This window comes from Zootoca vivipara, chromosome 3 (genome assembly GCF_963506605.1).
Source record: "Zootoca vivipara chromosome 3, rZooViv1.1, whole genome shotgun sequence".
Classification (NCBI taxonomy): domain Eukaryota; kingdom Metazoa; phylum Chordata; class Lepidosauria; order Squamata; family Lacertidae; genus Zootoca; species Zootoca vivipara.
Genome location: NC_083278.1, coordinates 20,101,344 through 20,119,934, shown reverse-complemented (window position 1 = coordinate 20,119,934; position 18,591 = coordinate 20,101,344). Strand labels below are relative to the sequence as shown.

The 18,591-nt window shown below is 40.0% G+C and overlaps 1 protein-coding gene across 1 annotated transcript in view; it reads left to right on the top strand.

The window, feature by feature from the left end:
- Window positions 1–14,709, top strand: part of AGPAT5 (1-acylglycerol-3-phosphate O-acyltransferase 5) — a 31,902-nt gene extending 17,193 nt beyond the window's left edge. Inside the window, exons 7-9 of the mRNA XM_035109953.2 lie at window positions 4,022–4,183; window positions 8,756–8,879; window positions 10,755–14,709. Coding sequence (XP_034965844.2) covers window positions 4,022–4,183; window positions 8,756–8,879; window positions 10,755–10,980 — 512 coding nt within the window. The 3' untranslated portion in view covers window positions 10,981–14,709. The remainder of the gene's footprint in view (window positions 1–4,021; window positions 4,184–8,755; window positions 8,880–10,754) is intronic.
- Window positions 14,710–18,591: the final 3,882 nt, after the last annotated feature.

The window sequence follows — 18,591 nt, the reverse complement described above, 5'->3', positions numbered from 1 at the left end:
TAGTCTAAACACAATAAAGCATTCAGAAACTTTTAATTGCTACAGAATTACTGCTGCTAGCATTTTGGCTGGGTTTAGGCTTTGAGAAAATACTAAACATTTCTTTCTTTTTGTCCTGCATTGGATGCTAATTGGCTTCTGCGCTCAAATCAAGGTGCAAATTTGACTTTTTAAAGCCAACTGCATTGCAGCCTGGATACCTTGGGTATCTCATTTTCCCCCTTTATTTCATTTTAAACACACTGTTCAGGATCTGAGTTCTTGCTGCAGTTTCCACTGGCCTTGTTTTAATGATTTAATGACTGGCACTTGTATCGATGTTTGAATTTGTTCTCTTCTTATGTTTTACTTAATGTATTATGTGTTCTTATGTGAGCCACCTTGAATCCACCTTGTGGGAAAGAACCATTTTTAATAAATAGGCAAATCTGGTGGTTCACAAGGCTACATCACAGACAAAATAATATTAGGAATAAATATGAAAATCAAGGTAAAGCTTATTCAAACAGAAGCAAATAAACAACAGAATGTTTTGAGAGCCTCCATTTAGAACACTAGGAATTAAATGCTTAGTTCTCAGCAACATGTTTGGTAATCTTGCCAATTATTACGAAGCCACAGAGCTCTGTTAAAATTCAGGCTTGTGTATAGTCACATGGATACTCAGATCAAAAACATATTTCAGAATGGGAAGTTTCTGAAGTTTGGCTACAATCAGACTTCTCCAAACTCGGCCTGACAGTTAAGTCCCCTCAAAGGCAACTATGGGGTTCGACACTCATCTCACTTTTCAGGCCAAGGGAGCCGGCGTTTGTCCACAGACAGCTTTCCGGGTCATGTGGCCAGCATGACTAAACCACTTCTGGTGCAATGGGACACTGTGACAGAAACCAGAGCGCACGGAAATGCCGTTTACCTTCCTGCAACAGCAGAACCTATTTATCTACTTGCACTGGTGTTCTTTTGAACTGCTAGGTTGGTAGGAGCTGGGACAGAGCAACGGGAGCTCACCCCGTCGCAGGGATTCGAACTGCCGACCTTCCGATCGGCAAGCCCAAGAGGCTCAGTGGTTTAGGCCACAGCAGCACCCGCGTCCCATACAAGTATTATTTAGCAACATGGCAAGACTCAGTATTTAGGCTTGGAGGTGTGTGCGATATCTACTTGTTCCCACCCACCACTCACCCTTCAGAGCAGACCTGGGGGGTTGCAGGGAGGAGAGGAAAGGGAATTCCTATCACACAATTGGACATGGGTTCCTAAAATAATTAGCAGATGCTCATGGTAGTTAGTGCTTACTGCCAAATCAGGCTTATAATTTGACCAGCACTTTGTGACTCATGTCCAGAACAGCAGTCCCATTCTTGCATCATACATCTTGAAGGCCACAAGGGATTCAGATATGTATGTGCTAAAGTTGCAAACCTGTTCTTTTCAAGTGAGGTACACATTTTTCCTTGGTTAAGCTTTGTGAATGTTTTATCGAAAGCTTGGAACAATATTAGCCGAACTGAACGCTTGGTAATAAAAACTATTGCTGTCATAACACTGCGTCCGGGCTGGAACAACATCTCAGCAACACAAACACAGTGGCACTTTTGATACAAAATTCACATGCTAAAAAGCTGTGTTAGGTTTCAAAATATTTGCATAGTCTTGTATTGAATAAGTAAACATTTCTGGAATGGCTGCGATGGACCTGACATCAGTGTTGTCCTTGGTTGTAACAAGTGTTGAAGGAATACAGTTTGGTGGAAGCAGTAAAAAGAGAAAGAGAGAAATATTGTTTGCAGGAAAGTTGGTTAAGAGATGCAGCACATTCCTGTTGGTGTAGAAAATGAACTGTCTTTAACTACTCTGTAAATGGAGGATTTGAAGCAACCCTCTGTATGTAGTAGAATCATTGGAGCACTAAGCTGTAACCGAATATATCATAGTCACAGCCATGTTGTCAGATTCTATTTTTTACACAAAGTAAGGGCAAGATTGAGACCTCCCTATTATTTTAATATTGATTTTGGATGGTGGGATTTTGTTAACAGCAGGATACTGGAATTTCAGTTAATGTTTCCAAAAATAAAAGCAGACTGTCTCTTCTTTAAGGAACTCTTGTCTTGCTTTAGTTCACATTTCAAATTATTTCATTTTCCTCTGGTTGAACAGGTTTTATTTCTCTCAATTGCATAGCGTTGTTTTATGTTTCAATGTTGCACTATAGTTCTAAACATGTTATGTATTCTGCCATGAACTCCATTTTCTAATGAAGATGGCACCTCATATTTTTTTAAAGGAACGTGATTGTGAGATTCATTGTAAGATCCTTTTGTACAAGGACTTGCAACTTACCAAAAGTAAATCTCTTATTATAAATGCATAATAGGAATTTAGATCTTTACGTATTTCTGCTGCATATTAATATGCTTTAAATAATCTGTGAGTAACATATGAACCATAGTTTTGCTTGGAAGCCAAACTTAACCGATAGGGCAAAATCTTTGAGGGCATGTAACTTAATTTAAGATGGAATGAGCCAGCTGATCTATCAGTAAAGCCCACCCAACTATCAGGACTCATCTGGGTTTCTCCTTGGGCTACTCAATTGAACCTGGTTGCGGAAAACTGAAGGAAACAGTTGAATAGCTCAATGTCCAAAGCAGCTCTCTTTGGATGTAAAAGTATTTATGGGTAAGGATTAGGGCAAATCTTGACATTAGGAAGCCCTAACTTGCAGGCTACAATTTATCTAGTGTTCCCCATAGGCTGAAAGTTTATAAAAGGCAGACTTCAAATACTGACCTCTTAAGACTTGAGGAATACATGAACATGTTGTACAAGCTGGGAATGCTATTATTTTCCCATGGCTTTCTAGTGGGGGGAATATTAAGGTCATCATTTTTATCTATGCAGTACGGTGTACCACGGATAGGCGTGCTTGACAGTCTTTGATATTCTTTCACACTTTTCTTTTACCTAGAATTCAATTTGCTTAAGATGCTTGCTCTTGAAATTTGATCTAAGCTGTGGTTTTCATTTTGTTTTTCTATGTGGGTTCTTTTGGTGCTTAGCTAGTGATCCTTGATGAGATCAGTGGTGGCAGGCGGGCTTCCATGAAACAATGACTTGTTTGCCACAACCAATGTTTCCACCTTTGGTATGCAGAACAGTGTTGGATGCATTTACGGTATGTGTGGAATAAGTAGGACACTCTGCGTCTTAGGGTGCTGTTGCTGAGGCCCAGCAGGCCTGGCCGCACCCTCCATGAACTCTGTGACTAACCTGAAACATGTTCCAGAATCCTCTGCAGTGCCCAGCGATTCTGTGGCAAATTGTATTAGGGTTCCTGGGCAAACAGTTCCTTGAGGTAGAAAGTTTTCAGTACACCAGCCTTGTTCACGCATAACTTGAAGCCAAGCCGTGATTTAGTGTGAATGAGGAACTTCCAAGAAATAGATTGTGGTTACTTTGCCCCTCTTTTGGCCAGTATTGCTGCTCCTTTGTCTTGGCATATTGTCTGGATCTGAACTTGTGGTTGGGCTCTCTAAGAGTTCTAAACTGTAGGGCAAACCTTGGTTACAGCTCGTGGTTTGTCTTGGGAGAGCTTAAACCATGAGCCCAGCTTCAGACGATGCAGTAAGCCAAACCATGGCATGTCCCAAAGCACAATGACTGGAGGAAGAGCAAAGCTGCTGCAAAATTGGCTTTGGGAGCCCACGTGATTTGGCTTAATGTTATATGCAGACTGGACCCCTAATTTAATGTGACCTGCAGACTAGAGACAAACGGGAGTTAATATGTAACACTATCATTATACTCTGGAGCAGGCAACTTCGGCCCTCCAGATGTTTTGGACTACAATTCCCATCTTCCCCGACCACTGGTCCTGTTAGCTAGGGATCATGGGAGTTGTAGGCCAAAACATCTGGAGGGCTGCAGTTTGGGGATGCCTGATCTGGAGGCTTCAGTTCTCCAGGAGAAAAAGCCACTTTTAATACATTTTCAGTATACTTTTTCTCTTGCTTAGGACTTGCTGTGTTAAAACATGTATTGACTCCACGGGTGAAGGCTACTCACGTTGCAATTGATTCAATGAGGACCTACTTAGATGCAGTTTATGACATTACAGTAGCATATGAAGGTACCGTGGACCAGAAAGGACAAAGGAAAGTGGCTCCAGCCATGACAGGTGAGTAGGTGACGGTGAATCAAATTAAGAAATAATGGGGATTCTGTTTCGGACAGCGGGTTGGACCGAATCGTAGCCAACCCTCCGCAAGCCATATTTGACAGGTGGGCGGGGCCTAGTATGCAGGAATGTGGACAAAGCACTCGTGAAAGGTTTGGGCCAATGATGTGTTCTCAACTCTTGTAAAAACCAGCCAGAAGAGGTTGATTGGGTTGGTCTAGAAGTTAAATGCTTCTGTGCCAGCTGCCTTAAAGGAGGCAGTGGTGTAAACCCTAAGAGGACAATCCTGAGATTTGTGACAACTAGTGCCCAGTGGCTAATGTCCCCTTCTTGGGCAAGCAAACTTGAGATGGTTGTGACTGTTCACCTGTGCTTGGGGGGAAACTGATTATCAGGTGTCTGAATCATCTTCATGAGAGGTTTTTAAGCAGAGACTGGGTGGCAACAGATTTCCTGCAATCAGCAAGTGGGTGACCTCTGAGGTTCTCTGACCAGGTATTTTAAATTCACATAGGCTTGTCTGCTCCTAATTTTTAGCTATCTCAAAATGGGTTTTATGAAGATTTCGACTTAATCTTTTGTTGCGATTATTCTCATCCATGGGGATGAAGGACAGTCCAAAATATTCTTGCTCAGGAAAGACTGGTGGGAAGTCACACACTTTCCCTGTTCTGATGTTAATTTTGGTACTTGTCCAACCCATTATTCCTGACTAGAAAGTAATGCCTGGTCCATTTACCTCAAAAGTGGGGGACTTTGGCCCACCAGGTCTTGTTGAATTGCAGCTCCCATCAGCAAACATGGCCAGTGGTAGTTCAGGAACCTTTGAAGGGCCAGCGTTTCCCCACATCTGATTTATCTGAACCATACCCCCTTTTTCCTTGCGGGTGATCATGGGCATCTTTCAATGTGGCAATGATAGCCAGGGTGATCGCAGCATCTACCCCTAACCTTGACAGATTAAGCCCTCTTTAAAGGACTGTGGATATCTGTCACTATCTCCTGGGTCACTTTTCTTGTCTAGAAATACAGTGGTACCTCTACTTACGAATTTAATGTGTTCCGAATGCACTTTTGTAAGTAGAAAAAATTTGTACGTCGAATCCCGTAGGAATGCATTGGGAGAAAAAAATTCGTAAGTCGAAGCAACCCTATCTAAAAATTCGTAAGTAGAAAAAATCCTATCTAAACTGCATCCAAGATGGCGGACGGAGCTCCATTCGTAAGTAGAAACATTTGTAAGTAGAGTTATTCGTAAGTAGAGGTACCACTGTACTAGAAATCATCCCTCTCTCCTATTGCACTCTGCCTTTGGCATACTTGCAAGATCTGACTAGTGTTCATTAATTTTGGGGAAACAGCCCTTTAATCACTGTTTTGGATTAAAACCTACATGTCAGCTCTTGGCCTGTGATGAAATCAGGTGCAGGGACTACCACTATATTTAAGAAGATCGCTTCTTTTATCAAAACAAACGGGTGACTTCAGTGATTTTGTGTGTACTCCTAGGCGGGGGGCGTGCGTGATTTTTTCCTGTTTCGAAAAACGTAATGCAGGCATGTCAAACCTGCGGCCCTCCAGATGTTTTGGCCTACAACTCCCATGATCCCTAGCTAGCAGGACCAGTGGTTGGGGAAGATGGGAATTGTAGTCCAAAACATCTGGAGGGCCGCAGGTTTGACATGCCTGACGTAATGCATTTAAGCTTGTTTATATTTTAGTATTCGTCTTTTATTGTATTACACAAAATATAAACCCATTTGACAAGACTCAAACTACTACTTGTTTCTGAGCCTGTTAACCTTTTGGATAGTTTTGTACTTTGCTTCCTTTTTATCCCTCTTTGGAGAATGGATGAAGAACACTGTGTCACAGCCATTATGATTCATTCCCATTCCTCAGTCCCAGTAGTAGAAACATTGTAGTGCTAATGGCTTCGGTGTTCTTGCCATTTAATCTATCTGAAATTATCTTAGTTTTTTCCTCCCGTTTCTCATGATTATGGTACTTCTGCAAGCAAACACAGATGCTCATTGATGTTTCGTTTCTACTCCTTTTATTTCCTACGACTGAAAGCCATCCTAGAAATAGTTCCTTTCAAGTTGGTTGTGCTTTTGTTCCCATGAGAATTTGCCTAACACATTCTAATCAGTTTCTGATTCACAGCAAGAAAGTTGCCCCTAATCAAAAGCTTGAGGGTAATGTATGGTTCTTAATTATGTTGCTTCTTGCGGAGGGAGAGTTTTGTTTTATTCCTCCTTCCAAGAATAGCCTTTTGGCAACTTTGGAAGAATTAAGCAACCCATCAAATGCTGGCATTTCAAGCCAATATTCCTGAAGTTGGATGTAATTTGTACTTAATGAATTGTTGCAATGGGGTTTGGTTTTTTTAGCTTAATTACATAAGCCTTTGGGGAGTTGAGCCGATGTGAAATTAAGGGTCATGGGACTACGCAACCTTTAGTGGCTCTTATGATAGAATCCAGCTGTTCCTCCGCAAAAACAGGAATGCCATAAATTGTTCTTATCCACTGGTAAGCCAAAGTAGTTACAGTGACATTGTGTCTTTCGGGGGGGGGGGAATGGATTAGTCTTGCTAAGATGAACTACATACAATTAAAATAGTTCCTTGGTCAACTGGATATAATCAAGAGTTTTGTTCTCGCAACTGCATTGACCATTTGTTTTTGTTTTAAAAAAATTAGAATGGTATTAAGGCTAAGGGTAACATAGTATACAGAAGTGAGAGTGGCAGTTTCTCCCATAGTAGTTTCCACACTTTGGAAGAAAAGCTGGAGGACTGCCATGAGGCAATTTTGATTTTATGTTGCGCCTTCCTTTTTGCTTTATCCCAGGCATCCCCAAACTGCAGCCCTCCAGATTTTTTGGCCTACAACTCCCATGATCCCTAGCTAACAGGACCAGTGGTCAGGGATGATGGGAATTGTAGTCCAAAACATCTGGAGGGCCGAAGTTTGGGGATGCCTGCCTTAAGGCATAGGCAAACTCAGCCCTCCAGATGTTTTGGGACTACAACTCCCATCATCCCTAGCTAACAGGACCAGTGGTCAGGGATGATGGGAATTGTAGTCCAAAACATCTGGAGGCCCGAAATTTGGGGGTGCCTGCTTTATCCCATGAGTACAGCGCTGACACGGTTGAAACGGCAACCCAAGATATAATGAATTTCAAGGACTTGCAGGGCAAATTGGCACTTGGATGGCGAAGAGCTAAATGAGATTGCTTTGCACTGCTTTGCACCTGCCCGGGACCCTAAAATAACCTCAGCTAGGGCAAAGGCAACATGCAACTCTTGTAATGCTAGATGCTCCTGACCTACCAGTGTGTGGCAGAAGTATGGAGAGGCGCATACCTCGAATACCCCTTTTGAAGGGTGCGAGATAAAAGGAAAAAAGGGAAGGAATGCAGAAGTCCCCAGTGTCCACGTTTCTTCCATGTTACGTTCTAAACAAAATCAGGAGGATACAAATTAGGATTTATTTTGTTCCTGCAGAACGGTATTTTGTGATAAATGGATATCCAAAACACACAAACCACCAATAAAAGTAAAACTAAGGTCACGGCTTAAAATCCTTTCAGCTGTGCCCAGTACTCTTGGTATCAGAATCCACTTAACGATACATACCATGGTTCTCGTGTTCCATTTTCTGCATTCCTGAATTTCATTGAGACTTAAAAGTCACCTTCTCGTTCCTGCTGGCTCTGAACTTCAGCCCTGTGGAATTGTTCGGGATTCTCTCCTCCCTTCCCTGCCGCCCCTAAATACTACTTCATACTGTGATTCTCAACATCAGATGGATTCCGTAACTTTCGTATGTCCACCTGAAGTTGTATTTTTAGTTTGTGTGTGTGTTGATTTTCACATCTCCTGTACTGAACTGTAAGCCATTAGGCACCTGGTTGGCCACTGTGGGAACAAAATATTAGACTTGATGGGCCTTTGGTATGATCCAGAAGGACTCTTCCTATGTTCCTAACAGTTTCATATATTTGCGCAAGTTTTAGAAGAAGGTGGTGATTTTGACTGCAACAGCCAAAGAAAGAAAGAAAGAAAGAAAGAAAGAAAGAAAGAAAGAAAGAAAGAAAGAAAGAAAGAAAGAAAGAAAGAAAGAAAGAAAGAAAGAAATTGTATGCGTCCACTTCAGTGGCACTTATGAAAGTAACACTCCTAACCCTCTATGTTTTAGATTGGAAACGTATTTTAAAAGGAAAAAAAAATACATTTCATACATTATTTAAGGTTTTTGTAGACATTAATGTCTCTGAACACGGATGGAGACAGTGGTGTTATACTCTGCCTTGTGAGAGTACTTACCTTGAAAAACAACCTGAAAATTATTATTTTTCTAAAAAAATAAAAATTATAAAACAAATTGTGATCTTGTTACTCAAAGTTCCGACCTTGAAGTAATTTTCAAAAGCCTGTTTCTTTTAAAGAATGCCGAATAACACTGCACAATTACTGGACTTGGCTTTAATTTTACTGAACGACAGTAGAGTTGCGCATGATGGGACAAGGGTATTCATGACGCTCTTTTGGGGTTTTTTTAGACTTCCTTTGTAAGGAGTGTCCAAGAATCCATATTTATGTTGACCGCATTGCACTCAAAGATATTCCTGAAGAACGGATGTATATGAGAAGATGGCTTCACGAACGTTTTGAAATCAAAGATAAGTAAGTAAACACAGTGATGTGACGCTGCTTCTGGAGCAGCATTAATATGGCTTGAAAGTTCCACAGAACTCAACAAAATCTTAACTGGTTGTTGCATACCATCGATGAAGGGTTGGATCCAGATTTTGCCTTCCATGGTTGGAAAGGCACCTTCCGGAAAGCTTCTGATCCACCAAAGGGGTGCTGCCAGTGGAGAAGGTAGCAACATCTTTTGCCTGTTCTCTCTCTCTCCTTCTAGCACCACCTATGACGCTCTTCTGAAAGGTTGGAGAACCTTCCAGCATGAGAAAGAGATGGTGCTCTATGCTACGGGAGGAGTAGGGAAAGTAGGCTTTGCCTTCGTTCAGGGGGTACTTCTGCTGGTGGGAACAAAGTTTGGATCCGGTCTACAAGGTTTCCTGCAGACCTTTTGCTTGTATTTTAGAAATGTATGGATGTCTACAAGTTAATATAGCCAGTGTGTGCAAGTGGTTGGATTTGGATATGGGAAGCAGAGCTTCAAATCTTGGTTCATATAGTAACCTTATTAGTGGCTGTGAGTCAGCTCACCTTCTCTCAGGTTAAATTTACTTCCATGGGTGTTTCCGAGTATAAAATTCTTAAGCACCAAAAACTACAAAGCACAGAGTTTTTTAGAGCATGCATTTTAGGACAGAGATAAACTGATGAGTAGTGAAGTATCTTTGCTTGCTACGCCAGGGTGGATTTATGTCCCCATTTGCTACATAGCCTACCTGGGCAAATCCAGGCTGTTCTCCTCAATTGAGTCTATTTTGCAGGGTGGATTTGATTTAAATCAAACTGATTTAAATCACTAGTCAGTAAGGCTTGATTTAAATCATACTGTAGTTTTCTACATAAGGACTAATTCTTGCTGGTATAACTTTAATATGCAAGTAGATGAAGATTTTTAGAATAACAACTTTTCATATTAGTTTTTTATCCCCAGTTTAATAGGTTAATCTTTCATATTTGGACAACTTTACTGTTGTACTTAGGAAGGAGAAAAATAATCATTACCTTAATAATAACAATTTAAATAGATTTATTCAACTGAAACAATAACATTACAGCATATGTTATTTGCTTAAACAAACATCCATGTTTGTTAACTAATTTGGCTAAACAAAAACAAAATATATATATTTTAAGAAACTTAGACTGTCAGACCAGCCTACACATGAAAAACTTAAATACTGTCCACTCCAAACAATCAGAAAAATATTGTTTCTATTCTATTCACTGAACTTCTTGAAACTTAGCACTGAAGGGGTTGTTTCTGTATTCATAGGTTTGTAGAACAATATAATTAAGGTCTTTTTCTCAACTCTGTTCATGTTATAACATTTTTGCTGTGAAGAAGAGACATGTGATCTCTGTTGAGTCAAATTCAGTTTTGAGAACTGCAAAAGTAAACCAAGCATCTGTGATAATATCTTGTAGGCAGAGAAACTGCCCAATAATCTTACAAAAACCTCTGGAGGAGCATGACATTGTGAATGGATTAATGGAATTTATTTACCAAAAAAACAAACATATACAACCTTATTCTACATAATTAAAAAACTAATCTTTATTTCATGATGGAATAACCTTTGGATGGTAATATATTTTCCTCAAAAAGCATTTTATTTTAAATTAAAAAAATCCGATTTTTTTATTTTTTAAAAAAAATTGTTGATTTTTATCCACCCTGCTATTTTGCCCACTTGGGAGAACAAAAGTGTCCAATTCACATAATGAAGTTTGTGGCAGTGCAACAGCTACCTCTCCCCATTACTATTTGCACATGATAACTTGCGTGAAATTTGTGTTCATCACCAAACTATGATAAGCATGTTACCTTTTTAAAAAAAATCTTTTCTTTTCTCCTAGGTTGCTCATAGAATTTTATGATGCAAAAGATTCTAAAAGAAGGAACAGGTTCCCTGGGAAATGTGTCCGTTCCAAACTAAGTCTCAAGAAAACTCTGCCATCTTTTCTGTTTTTAAGTGGGCTGACTGTTACTATGCTGCTGACGGAATCTGGACGAAAACTCTATGTGAAAACATGGATCTATGGAACTTTGCTTGGCTGTCTGTGGGTCAGCGTTAAAGCGTAAGGTTCTGCACCTACAGCCGGTGACATTATTCTCCTGTCTTGCACATCACATCAAACTCTTTCCTGAATTTATAAAATGTAAATAAAGCCTTATTAATGGAACATTGGATGAATTCAGACTTGTGACCTAAATCTGCCATGGTCAGCGTGGAGAACATGTATATGTAATTATGCTCCTGATTCCCCCCCCCAAAGAAAAAGCAGCATAGAGCTAGAATTATAATGCATTTTCCCTCTATGGGTGGATATCTATCTGCACATGATTTAATAGAACATGTGATTATAGATAAACAGCTGAATTGGACCTCTGAATGTATTTACTGATATTACTTTAGGTTTATATATTTATTCCTGACCCATGTTCTTTAGTTCACTATGGAAATTATCACAGCTGCATCACAAACTAAAAACCAAAGCTAATATCTACCAACACATTTGTTTCCTTTTTCCCCTTTTTTAAATTGAGTTTCTCAAATTTACAAAGCAATTGGTAGAACATGAAAAGCTATTTTAAAAAATATATGGGTAAAAACTCTTCATGTGGAAATTACTTTAACATATGCATGATTTAATTATATGACTAGATGGCTTAGTTTTTGTTTGCAACATGTTTAATTTTCTTCTCGAAGAGGCTTGTGTTCTTGATTTAAAACACCCTGTGTTGGTGCATAAATGATTTTATATATACAGTATGTTCAACTAGTAAGTCGATAATTGAGGCTGTCTTGGTTGTAACCTACCTAGATTCGCAAAGAGCATATTGGTACATTTCAGCTACACAATTAGTTTAAGTCATAATACGTGTGCCATAAACAGGAGTGCACATTGCAGTTTCCTATTACCACAGGAGCACTTCACACGGGGTGTTTTGTCCACAAAGAAAATGATCGCTTTTATAAGGAGAAACCATATAGTGTTACTTGTGACTATTTTGCTGTGAATACACCAGTCGGGAAACAAGTGTTGGTAAAACATTGACTTGTGTGAAGTGGTCCTGAGCCATATGGAACCAAATGAATGCGCCATGCTATGATTGATGCTGCTGTGCAGCTTGGAGTATATTTTATGGTAACAAGGAACATCAATGTGTTCTTGCCAAAATGTAGACTATGTGCCTTTTTAATCTGCTGATCTTCAATTTAACCTAATACTTCACAGCCTGGTCCTTTAACACTGTAATTTTGGGGTATTTCCAAAGCTTTTCACAGTTGGTGTGCACTTGAACTTGAAGTATGCAGTTTTGCACTGTAGAATAATAGTGAGAGATGCATATTCTATTAGTATTTAATCCACTCACCAATGTGTTTTGTAAGAACCAGTGGTTCTTGTTGCTATTTGGTGATATATTGGGAAAGTATTTCCTGTTGTCATGGGGCTAATTATTCTGTATCAACTAAGGGAAGGGATTCTATTTCGTATCTATTATTTTGTAAAAACAAAACAAAAAATCAAGATTCCACTATCAAAATGGGAAAAGATTAGAGGCTATTTTTATCTTTCCGAATTTTTTTCACAAGAGGTTTCTGTTGGCCTTGGAATTGTTTAAGAGCCAACATGAACTAAAATGCTTGTCTTGGATTTTTTAAAATATTAAATGTGTTTAGCTTCAGGTATGAGTAAGAAACAACTTGTTCTTGTGTGTTCTCCTGAAATTGTATAGTGTACTTCATTTCAGATGTTCATCTACTTTAGGCATCCCCAAACTGCGGCCCTCCATAATGTTTTGGCCTACAACTCCCATGATCCCTACCTAACAGGACCAGTGGTCAGGGATGATGGGAATTGTAGTCCAAAACATCTGGAGGGCCACAGTTTGGGGGTGCCTGATCTACTTCATTATTCTGCCTTCTGGTTACTAGGGCAGACTTGCTGGTTAATGGAATAATCTATGGAAGAACAATGTGTTGGGGTTGTAGCCTCTGAGAAAGGATATGCTATCTATCTCTGTGTCCTAGACCTGCAGAATTGTCTTCCAGTTTTACTGTAAAGCTTATTTTGTTAATGGTTTGCCTATCAAACAGACCAGAAACCTATGGGTATCTTTCAACTCTACAACTAAAACAAGCTGCTTAAATTTAACGAGGCAGAACAATTCTTTGGAAGTTGAACAGAAACATTTTAACTGTTCACAAATTCCAGATTATCTGGGACACAAATCATCTCCTTCAAGAAGCTTTATTTTAAACTTAGTATCTTTGGCAAGTTGATGTAGCTTCCCCCATGATTTGTTTATTTAAAAATTGCTATTAATTTGAGGCATTGGCTGCTATTTCAGAACATAACTAGATATTGACATATAATTTTTTTTAAAAGCAGTATGGCAACCTCCTGCCTGTTACTATTGTTTCTGAACTTTTAGACTTTTAATACCTTACTCTATGTAGGCAGGTCACCACTAACCTTAAATGTAAATTGGGTGAGTGAATATAACTTTATTGGATGCCATGCTGCTACAGCAGTTGAGACACAAGTTTTCACCCGCAGGGTTGTAATTCTGCAAAACCAGAGAAGATGCACACCCTTCAGACCTTCACGCTGAATGGCTCTATTGATGAAGAGGGCCTTTGTAAGAGAACAAAACTAAGGGCAGACAATGTGATTGTCCCTTTGCCTGGCAGGAATGCTAGAACTGAATCGCCTAATTTTGATGGAGCATTTATTTGTGGCAAGGAGTAAGCAAGGCCACATTCCACAGGTAGCCATAGAAACATAAGAGTCACTTCCTCATGGTGCGATCTCAGGCTGCAGAAGTTTTTGTGAATCAAGGGACCATTAGATTGGCAACACTGAGCAGGAGCAAAGTGATTGGGTATGAAAGATGCACATAATTAGCCCCACCCATATGGTGAGTTGACCCTCATGCTTCTCACTAGCGTGGGGTTACACCATGAGGAAGCAAGTCTCACACCTTTGCAGTTTTAAAGGTATGAATACTATTGGCAACTTGGAGTACAGTTGACTTAGTTGCCTGTTCTGCTCTGGATATTCCACTGGATAAATCTTAGTACTTTTGTATTTCACATCTATTTAAAAAAAGAAAAAATGGCTGTGAAAACTTCAGAAGTCACTTTGCCTGAGACCCCTGGTTCGAATCTGCTTAAATTCCTTTGAGTATCACAAAGGCATAATTAGAAAGGGGGTTGTAAATGTGCAATGAAAATAGGCTCCTTTGAAAATGATTTCCCCCCCCCCCCTGCCAGCATTACTCGATAATAGTTGTGTTCACCATAATTCATTTTGCTGATTGGTGTTTCTGGTTTGGTCTCAGTTGTTGTGGAAGAGTTTCACTCCGTAAATGGTTTCGAATAACGCACATTTATATGTGCTGGCTGGTAATAAGTTCAAACTGCAAACTGTGTTGCAAAAGCAGTGAGGCAAGAGACAAAAGTACCAAAGAGCGGTTTGGTGATTTTGCATTTGTCGAAAGTCTCTATTTTGAATTGGGGTAATTATGTAGTTCACAGAAATGTTTCTTGCAGCTCACATAAATATTTCTTTGGGAAATGAACTGGCAGCTTCTCTTGTCAGTTTAAATGTGAAATCTCTCTCTCTCATGAAAGGGTTATGATCTGTGCTTATGGAAGAGGTACTGTTTGTTCACATTATGGAAACTTAAAGAGCTGATGCCAGGATTAAATTAAACATACATTCCAGTAGAAACCTCTTTGAAGGATTATTTTATTGATTTTAAATGTGTGTGATCATAAGTAAATATTGAAACTGGAACAAACTTTCACAAATGATTGCTGTGTCTGGCCCATTCTGTCATGTGAAAAGTCAGTCTCAATAGTTACACGGCGTGGTTTTGGTTTTAAAGTGCACTTTAAGTCTTTAACAAACATGCATCTTGCATGGTACGGCTGTGATGTTTCAAGGTATTCAGAATTTCTTCATGGCCACTACATTGGCTCAGCTTTGTTTGGTTTGGGTGTTTTCTTATCAACTGTGTTGGCCTGCACAGTGTTCATCATTATCACAATTGCACACATTCCACAGTTAAAATGTGAAAATTTACATTGTTTTATTCTGGTTCAAAAAGTGGGGCTTTAACAGAGTTTGGGTGCTCTAGAGCAGTGGTTCCCATTTAGGGGTCCGGGGACCCCCGAGGATCCTCAAAACAAACCCAGGGGGTCTGCGGCACCATCCCCTGCCAGGGACTCGCTTAATCTTGTTAAGTGCACAGTGAAAGCCACAACCTCGCTCCAAATAAGTATTGCTTTTAACTAATTAATCTCTTTAAGCCTAGGATGAAACTTGGGCACAGGAGGACTAATTAATACAGTAATAACAAATTACTATTACTACTACTGTTACCAACATTACAAAATTCCAGCTGTTTCCCACTCATTATTCACAAATACTTTATCAATCCCTGACCATGTCTTCACCTATGTCTTGAAGGTGCAGGATCTCTCAGTTAGCAGAACCATATACTGCAAAGTTTTCCTAAAGTGTACCATTTCAGATTACAGGTAGGGAATAGCATGTTTGAATACTCTCATATAAAAAGCCTTCTACATATACAGTATAACACTTACAAGTTAGGGGCACAATTGCTTTTTTTATTATTCGGTTGTAGTGAAGCAATGGAGACAAGTTTTTCCTACTGTCTAGGGAGAGGCAATTTGTGGTAATATTACAACCTTCATGGTTTATTTCTTAGTATACCGAAAATCCCTTTGCTTTTTAGGGACCGCCCACATTTTCTTCAAAAAAATGCTTTGCACAGGTAGCTACCACAGAGTTATCAAAATTTTCAAAAGTAGGGGGTGTGTGGCTTGGTTTTTGGAAAAATAAGGGGTTCTCAGTAATTAGCTAATTGGGAACCACTGTTCTAGAGGCATGAATTGACTTGCAAAGGAAACATTGCTTATTAGAGCAAGGAACCAAAGTAAGAAAGATGAATCTCCCAGAAAGGTTTTGTGTTCAGAATGGAAAGCTCCTTTGAATACATCAATGTAATGTTCCTGGAGCAGTGAGGAGAGAGCGAATAAAACGCTGTGGAAATTTCATTGTATAAAAATCATCAATATTCTGGGGCAAGTGTTTCCCATCTTCAAAGTAAGTAAAAAAAATTGTTTTGGGCAACCCCCTGCATTGCTACAACATCACCCTTCAAACAGTTTCTTCCATCAGAAATGGACATAGCATTCCTGTCTCCCCAGAGCATATGAAACGTTTTGTAGAGAGCCCCTAAGTAGCTTTGAAAGCTATTTGTACAAAAAGTCAACCACACACAGCAATATCCGCCAACACAGCCAAGTGAAACTGCAGGGGAAATTAAGCAAGGCAGGATTAAATTTCTAGTAGAGTACTTCGCCAGAACACTGCTTTGTATTGTTGGCTTTTACAAAAAAAGGAGGGGAAAGTACTGTGCTATTCAGCTACGAAGAGATTCGAAGCTCTCCAAAGCAGCAGTCTGAATTCAGCACTTTGCTGTAATGCACGTCACATAATAGACACACACATTATTTTTATTATTTAAGAACTCCCAATTCCTTCACAATGCACACACACCGTTGGAGTGCTGCTACTTGCATTGTGGCAACACCTGCAAAAAATCTTGCAGTTATGTCAGCATTCTGAAATTAAGCTCCTTTAACTGCAAAAGTGGGGAAATGTTATTGGAGAGTAAGCCTTGTCTTTGGATGTTGACCCAGTTTGACACTGGGCTGCCATTTAATTAGAGCCTATTAAGAGGGCATTGGATTGCTAAGGCTTAAGTTTTTGGCAAGATGGTTATTTTTTTCTTCTAAAAAGAACAGGCAACCTGGATAAAACTATTTATGCTTCAAATACTTTACAAACTGGATGTGAGTTTGTACGCACATATGGAACTGTTAAGGCACGTATCATAAAATATGTTACAGTTCACCAGATACCATTCGTACAAGCATTCAGTAACATTTCAGAATAGCAAATTCTTTCAGGAAGGAAAGGCTGGTATTCATTCTTAAATTCTAAAGCCATGGAAATTATTTCACACTGTTCCTTCCCACCTCCTCCTTGGTGAGCACTGGGTTTTTGTCACCTCTTTATACAAGTTATTCCTAAATATTAAATTAGTTGATTGAAAAATATTGATGTGGCTCTCCTTCACCCACCTGGGCTTACGTATCCAGTAAACAAATATAGTGAGTCTAATAGATTTCTTAGCCTTTTTTTTTTTTTTTTGGCCCAGTGCAGCAGAACATTGATGTCTTATGTCTGTTCTTCTTCTTTGGCAATCACTCGTATTCGAGTAAGATTGTCTTCCATAAACACGGTTTTAAAAGTGAGTCCGTAAGTGACTGTGGAGGCCAATTCTGGATCCACACGTCCTTCCACAGTGGGGTCATTGGTTTCCGGGCAGGAGTTGATCACGGTATGGATTTGCCAAGTGCGCCTTCCTCTTAGCACATTTCACCACATCCTGGGTTGCTCTTAATCAGGGGTCAGCAAACTTTTTCAGCAGGGGGCCGGTCCACTGTCCCTCAGACCTTGTGGGGGACAGACTGTATTTTGAAAAAGAACGCATTCCTATGCCCCACAAATAACCCAGAGATGCATTTTAAATAAAAGAACACATTCTACTCATGTAAAAACACGCTGATTCCCGGACCGTCCGCAGGCCGGATTGAGAAGGCGACTGGGCCGGATCCAGGCCCCGGGCCTTAGTTTGCCTAACCATGCTCTTAATATTTCCTCTTATAACTGGGTGGGTGGGAAAGATCCTATAGAAACGGAGTCCTATTCGTATACTGCTCTTCAGTCATTTTAAACCTATTTCATACTTGGCACACATCTGCAGGAGAGTTCTTTTTTCTTTAATTTTTGGTTACAGGGACCAGTCTCCTTCCTGCATTGTCTTCTGACTCACAGCCTGCCCTAACACTCTTTCCTCCAGACATATATGCGAATTGGGGGTGCGGATGGCGGGCTTCGTGTGAGTACAAGACCTTTTGTACTCTTGTACACAAATGCATGAGAATTCAGGCTTGTTTAGTGCAGCATTAAATAAATCCAGCAAAGATGTTGGTTATCTCCCACTCCCATGTGTGCACGCATCGTTAAATCAGCTCTGGGAGCAACTTTGTTGGACAGATCTGGCACTACTTTCATGGCTTGCAAATGGACATAACTTATCAGGGAAGACTAGAAAATCAAATGTAAATTAAGTTTCCATCAGCACGTTTTTTGTTAATTCCCTATACCTCTTTCCTTGCGAATACTGAATCTTAAAAGTACAGTGGGCGCTCGGGTTGTGAACGTGATCCTTGCGGGAGTCACGTTCGCAACCCGCAGCGCCGCATCTGCGCATGCGTGGGTCACTATTTGGTGTTTCTGCGCATGCGCGAGCGCCAAAACCCAGAAATAACCCTTCCTGGACTTCCGGCTTCAGCGCGGTGCGCAACCAAAAAACACGCAACCTGAAACGGCTGTAACCTGAGATATGACTGTAGTCATGTGAACAAATGATACATTTAATCTATTGTAGTTCACTTCCATTGCATCTCAAATGTTACTTAATGGCAGATTATTACTTTTAAACTCCCCCCCCCTTTTTTTCATTGTCACATCTAAAAACAGCCCCATGTTAGGTCTGTGGCAGATCTTGCAACTTTATTACAAC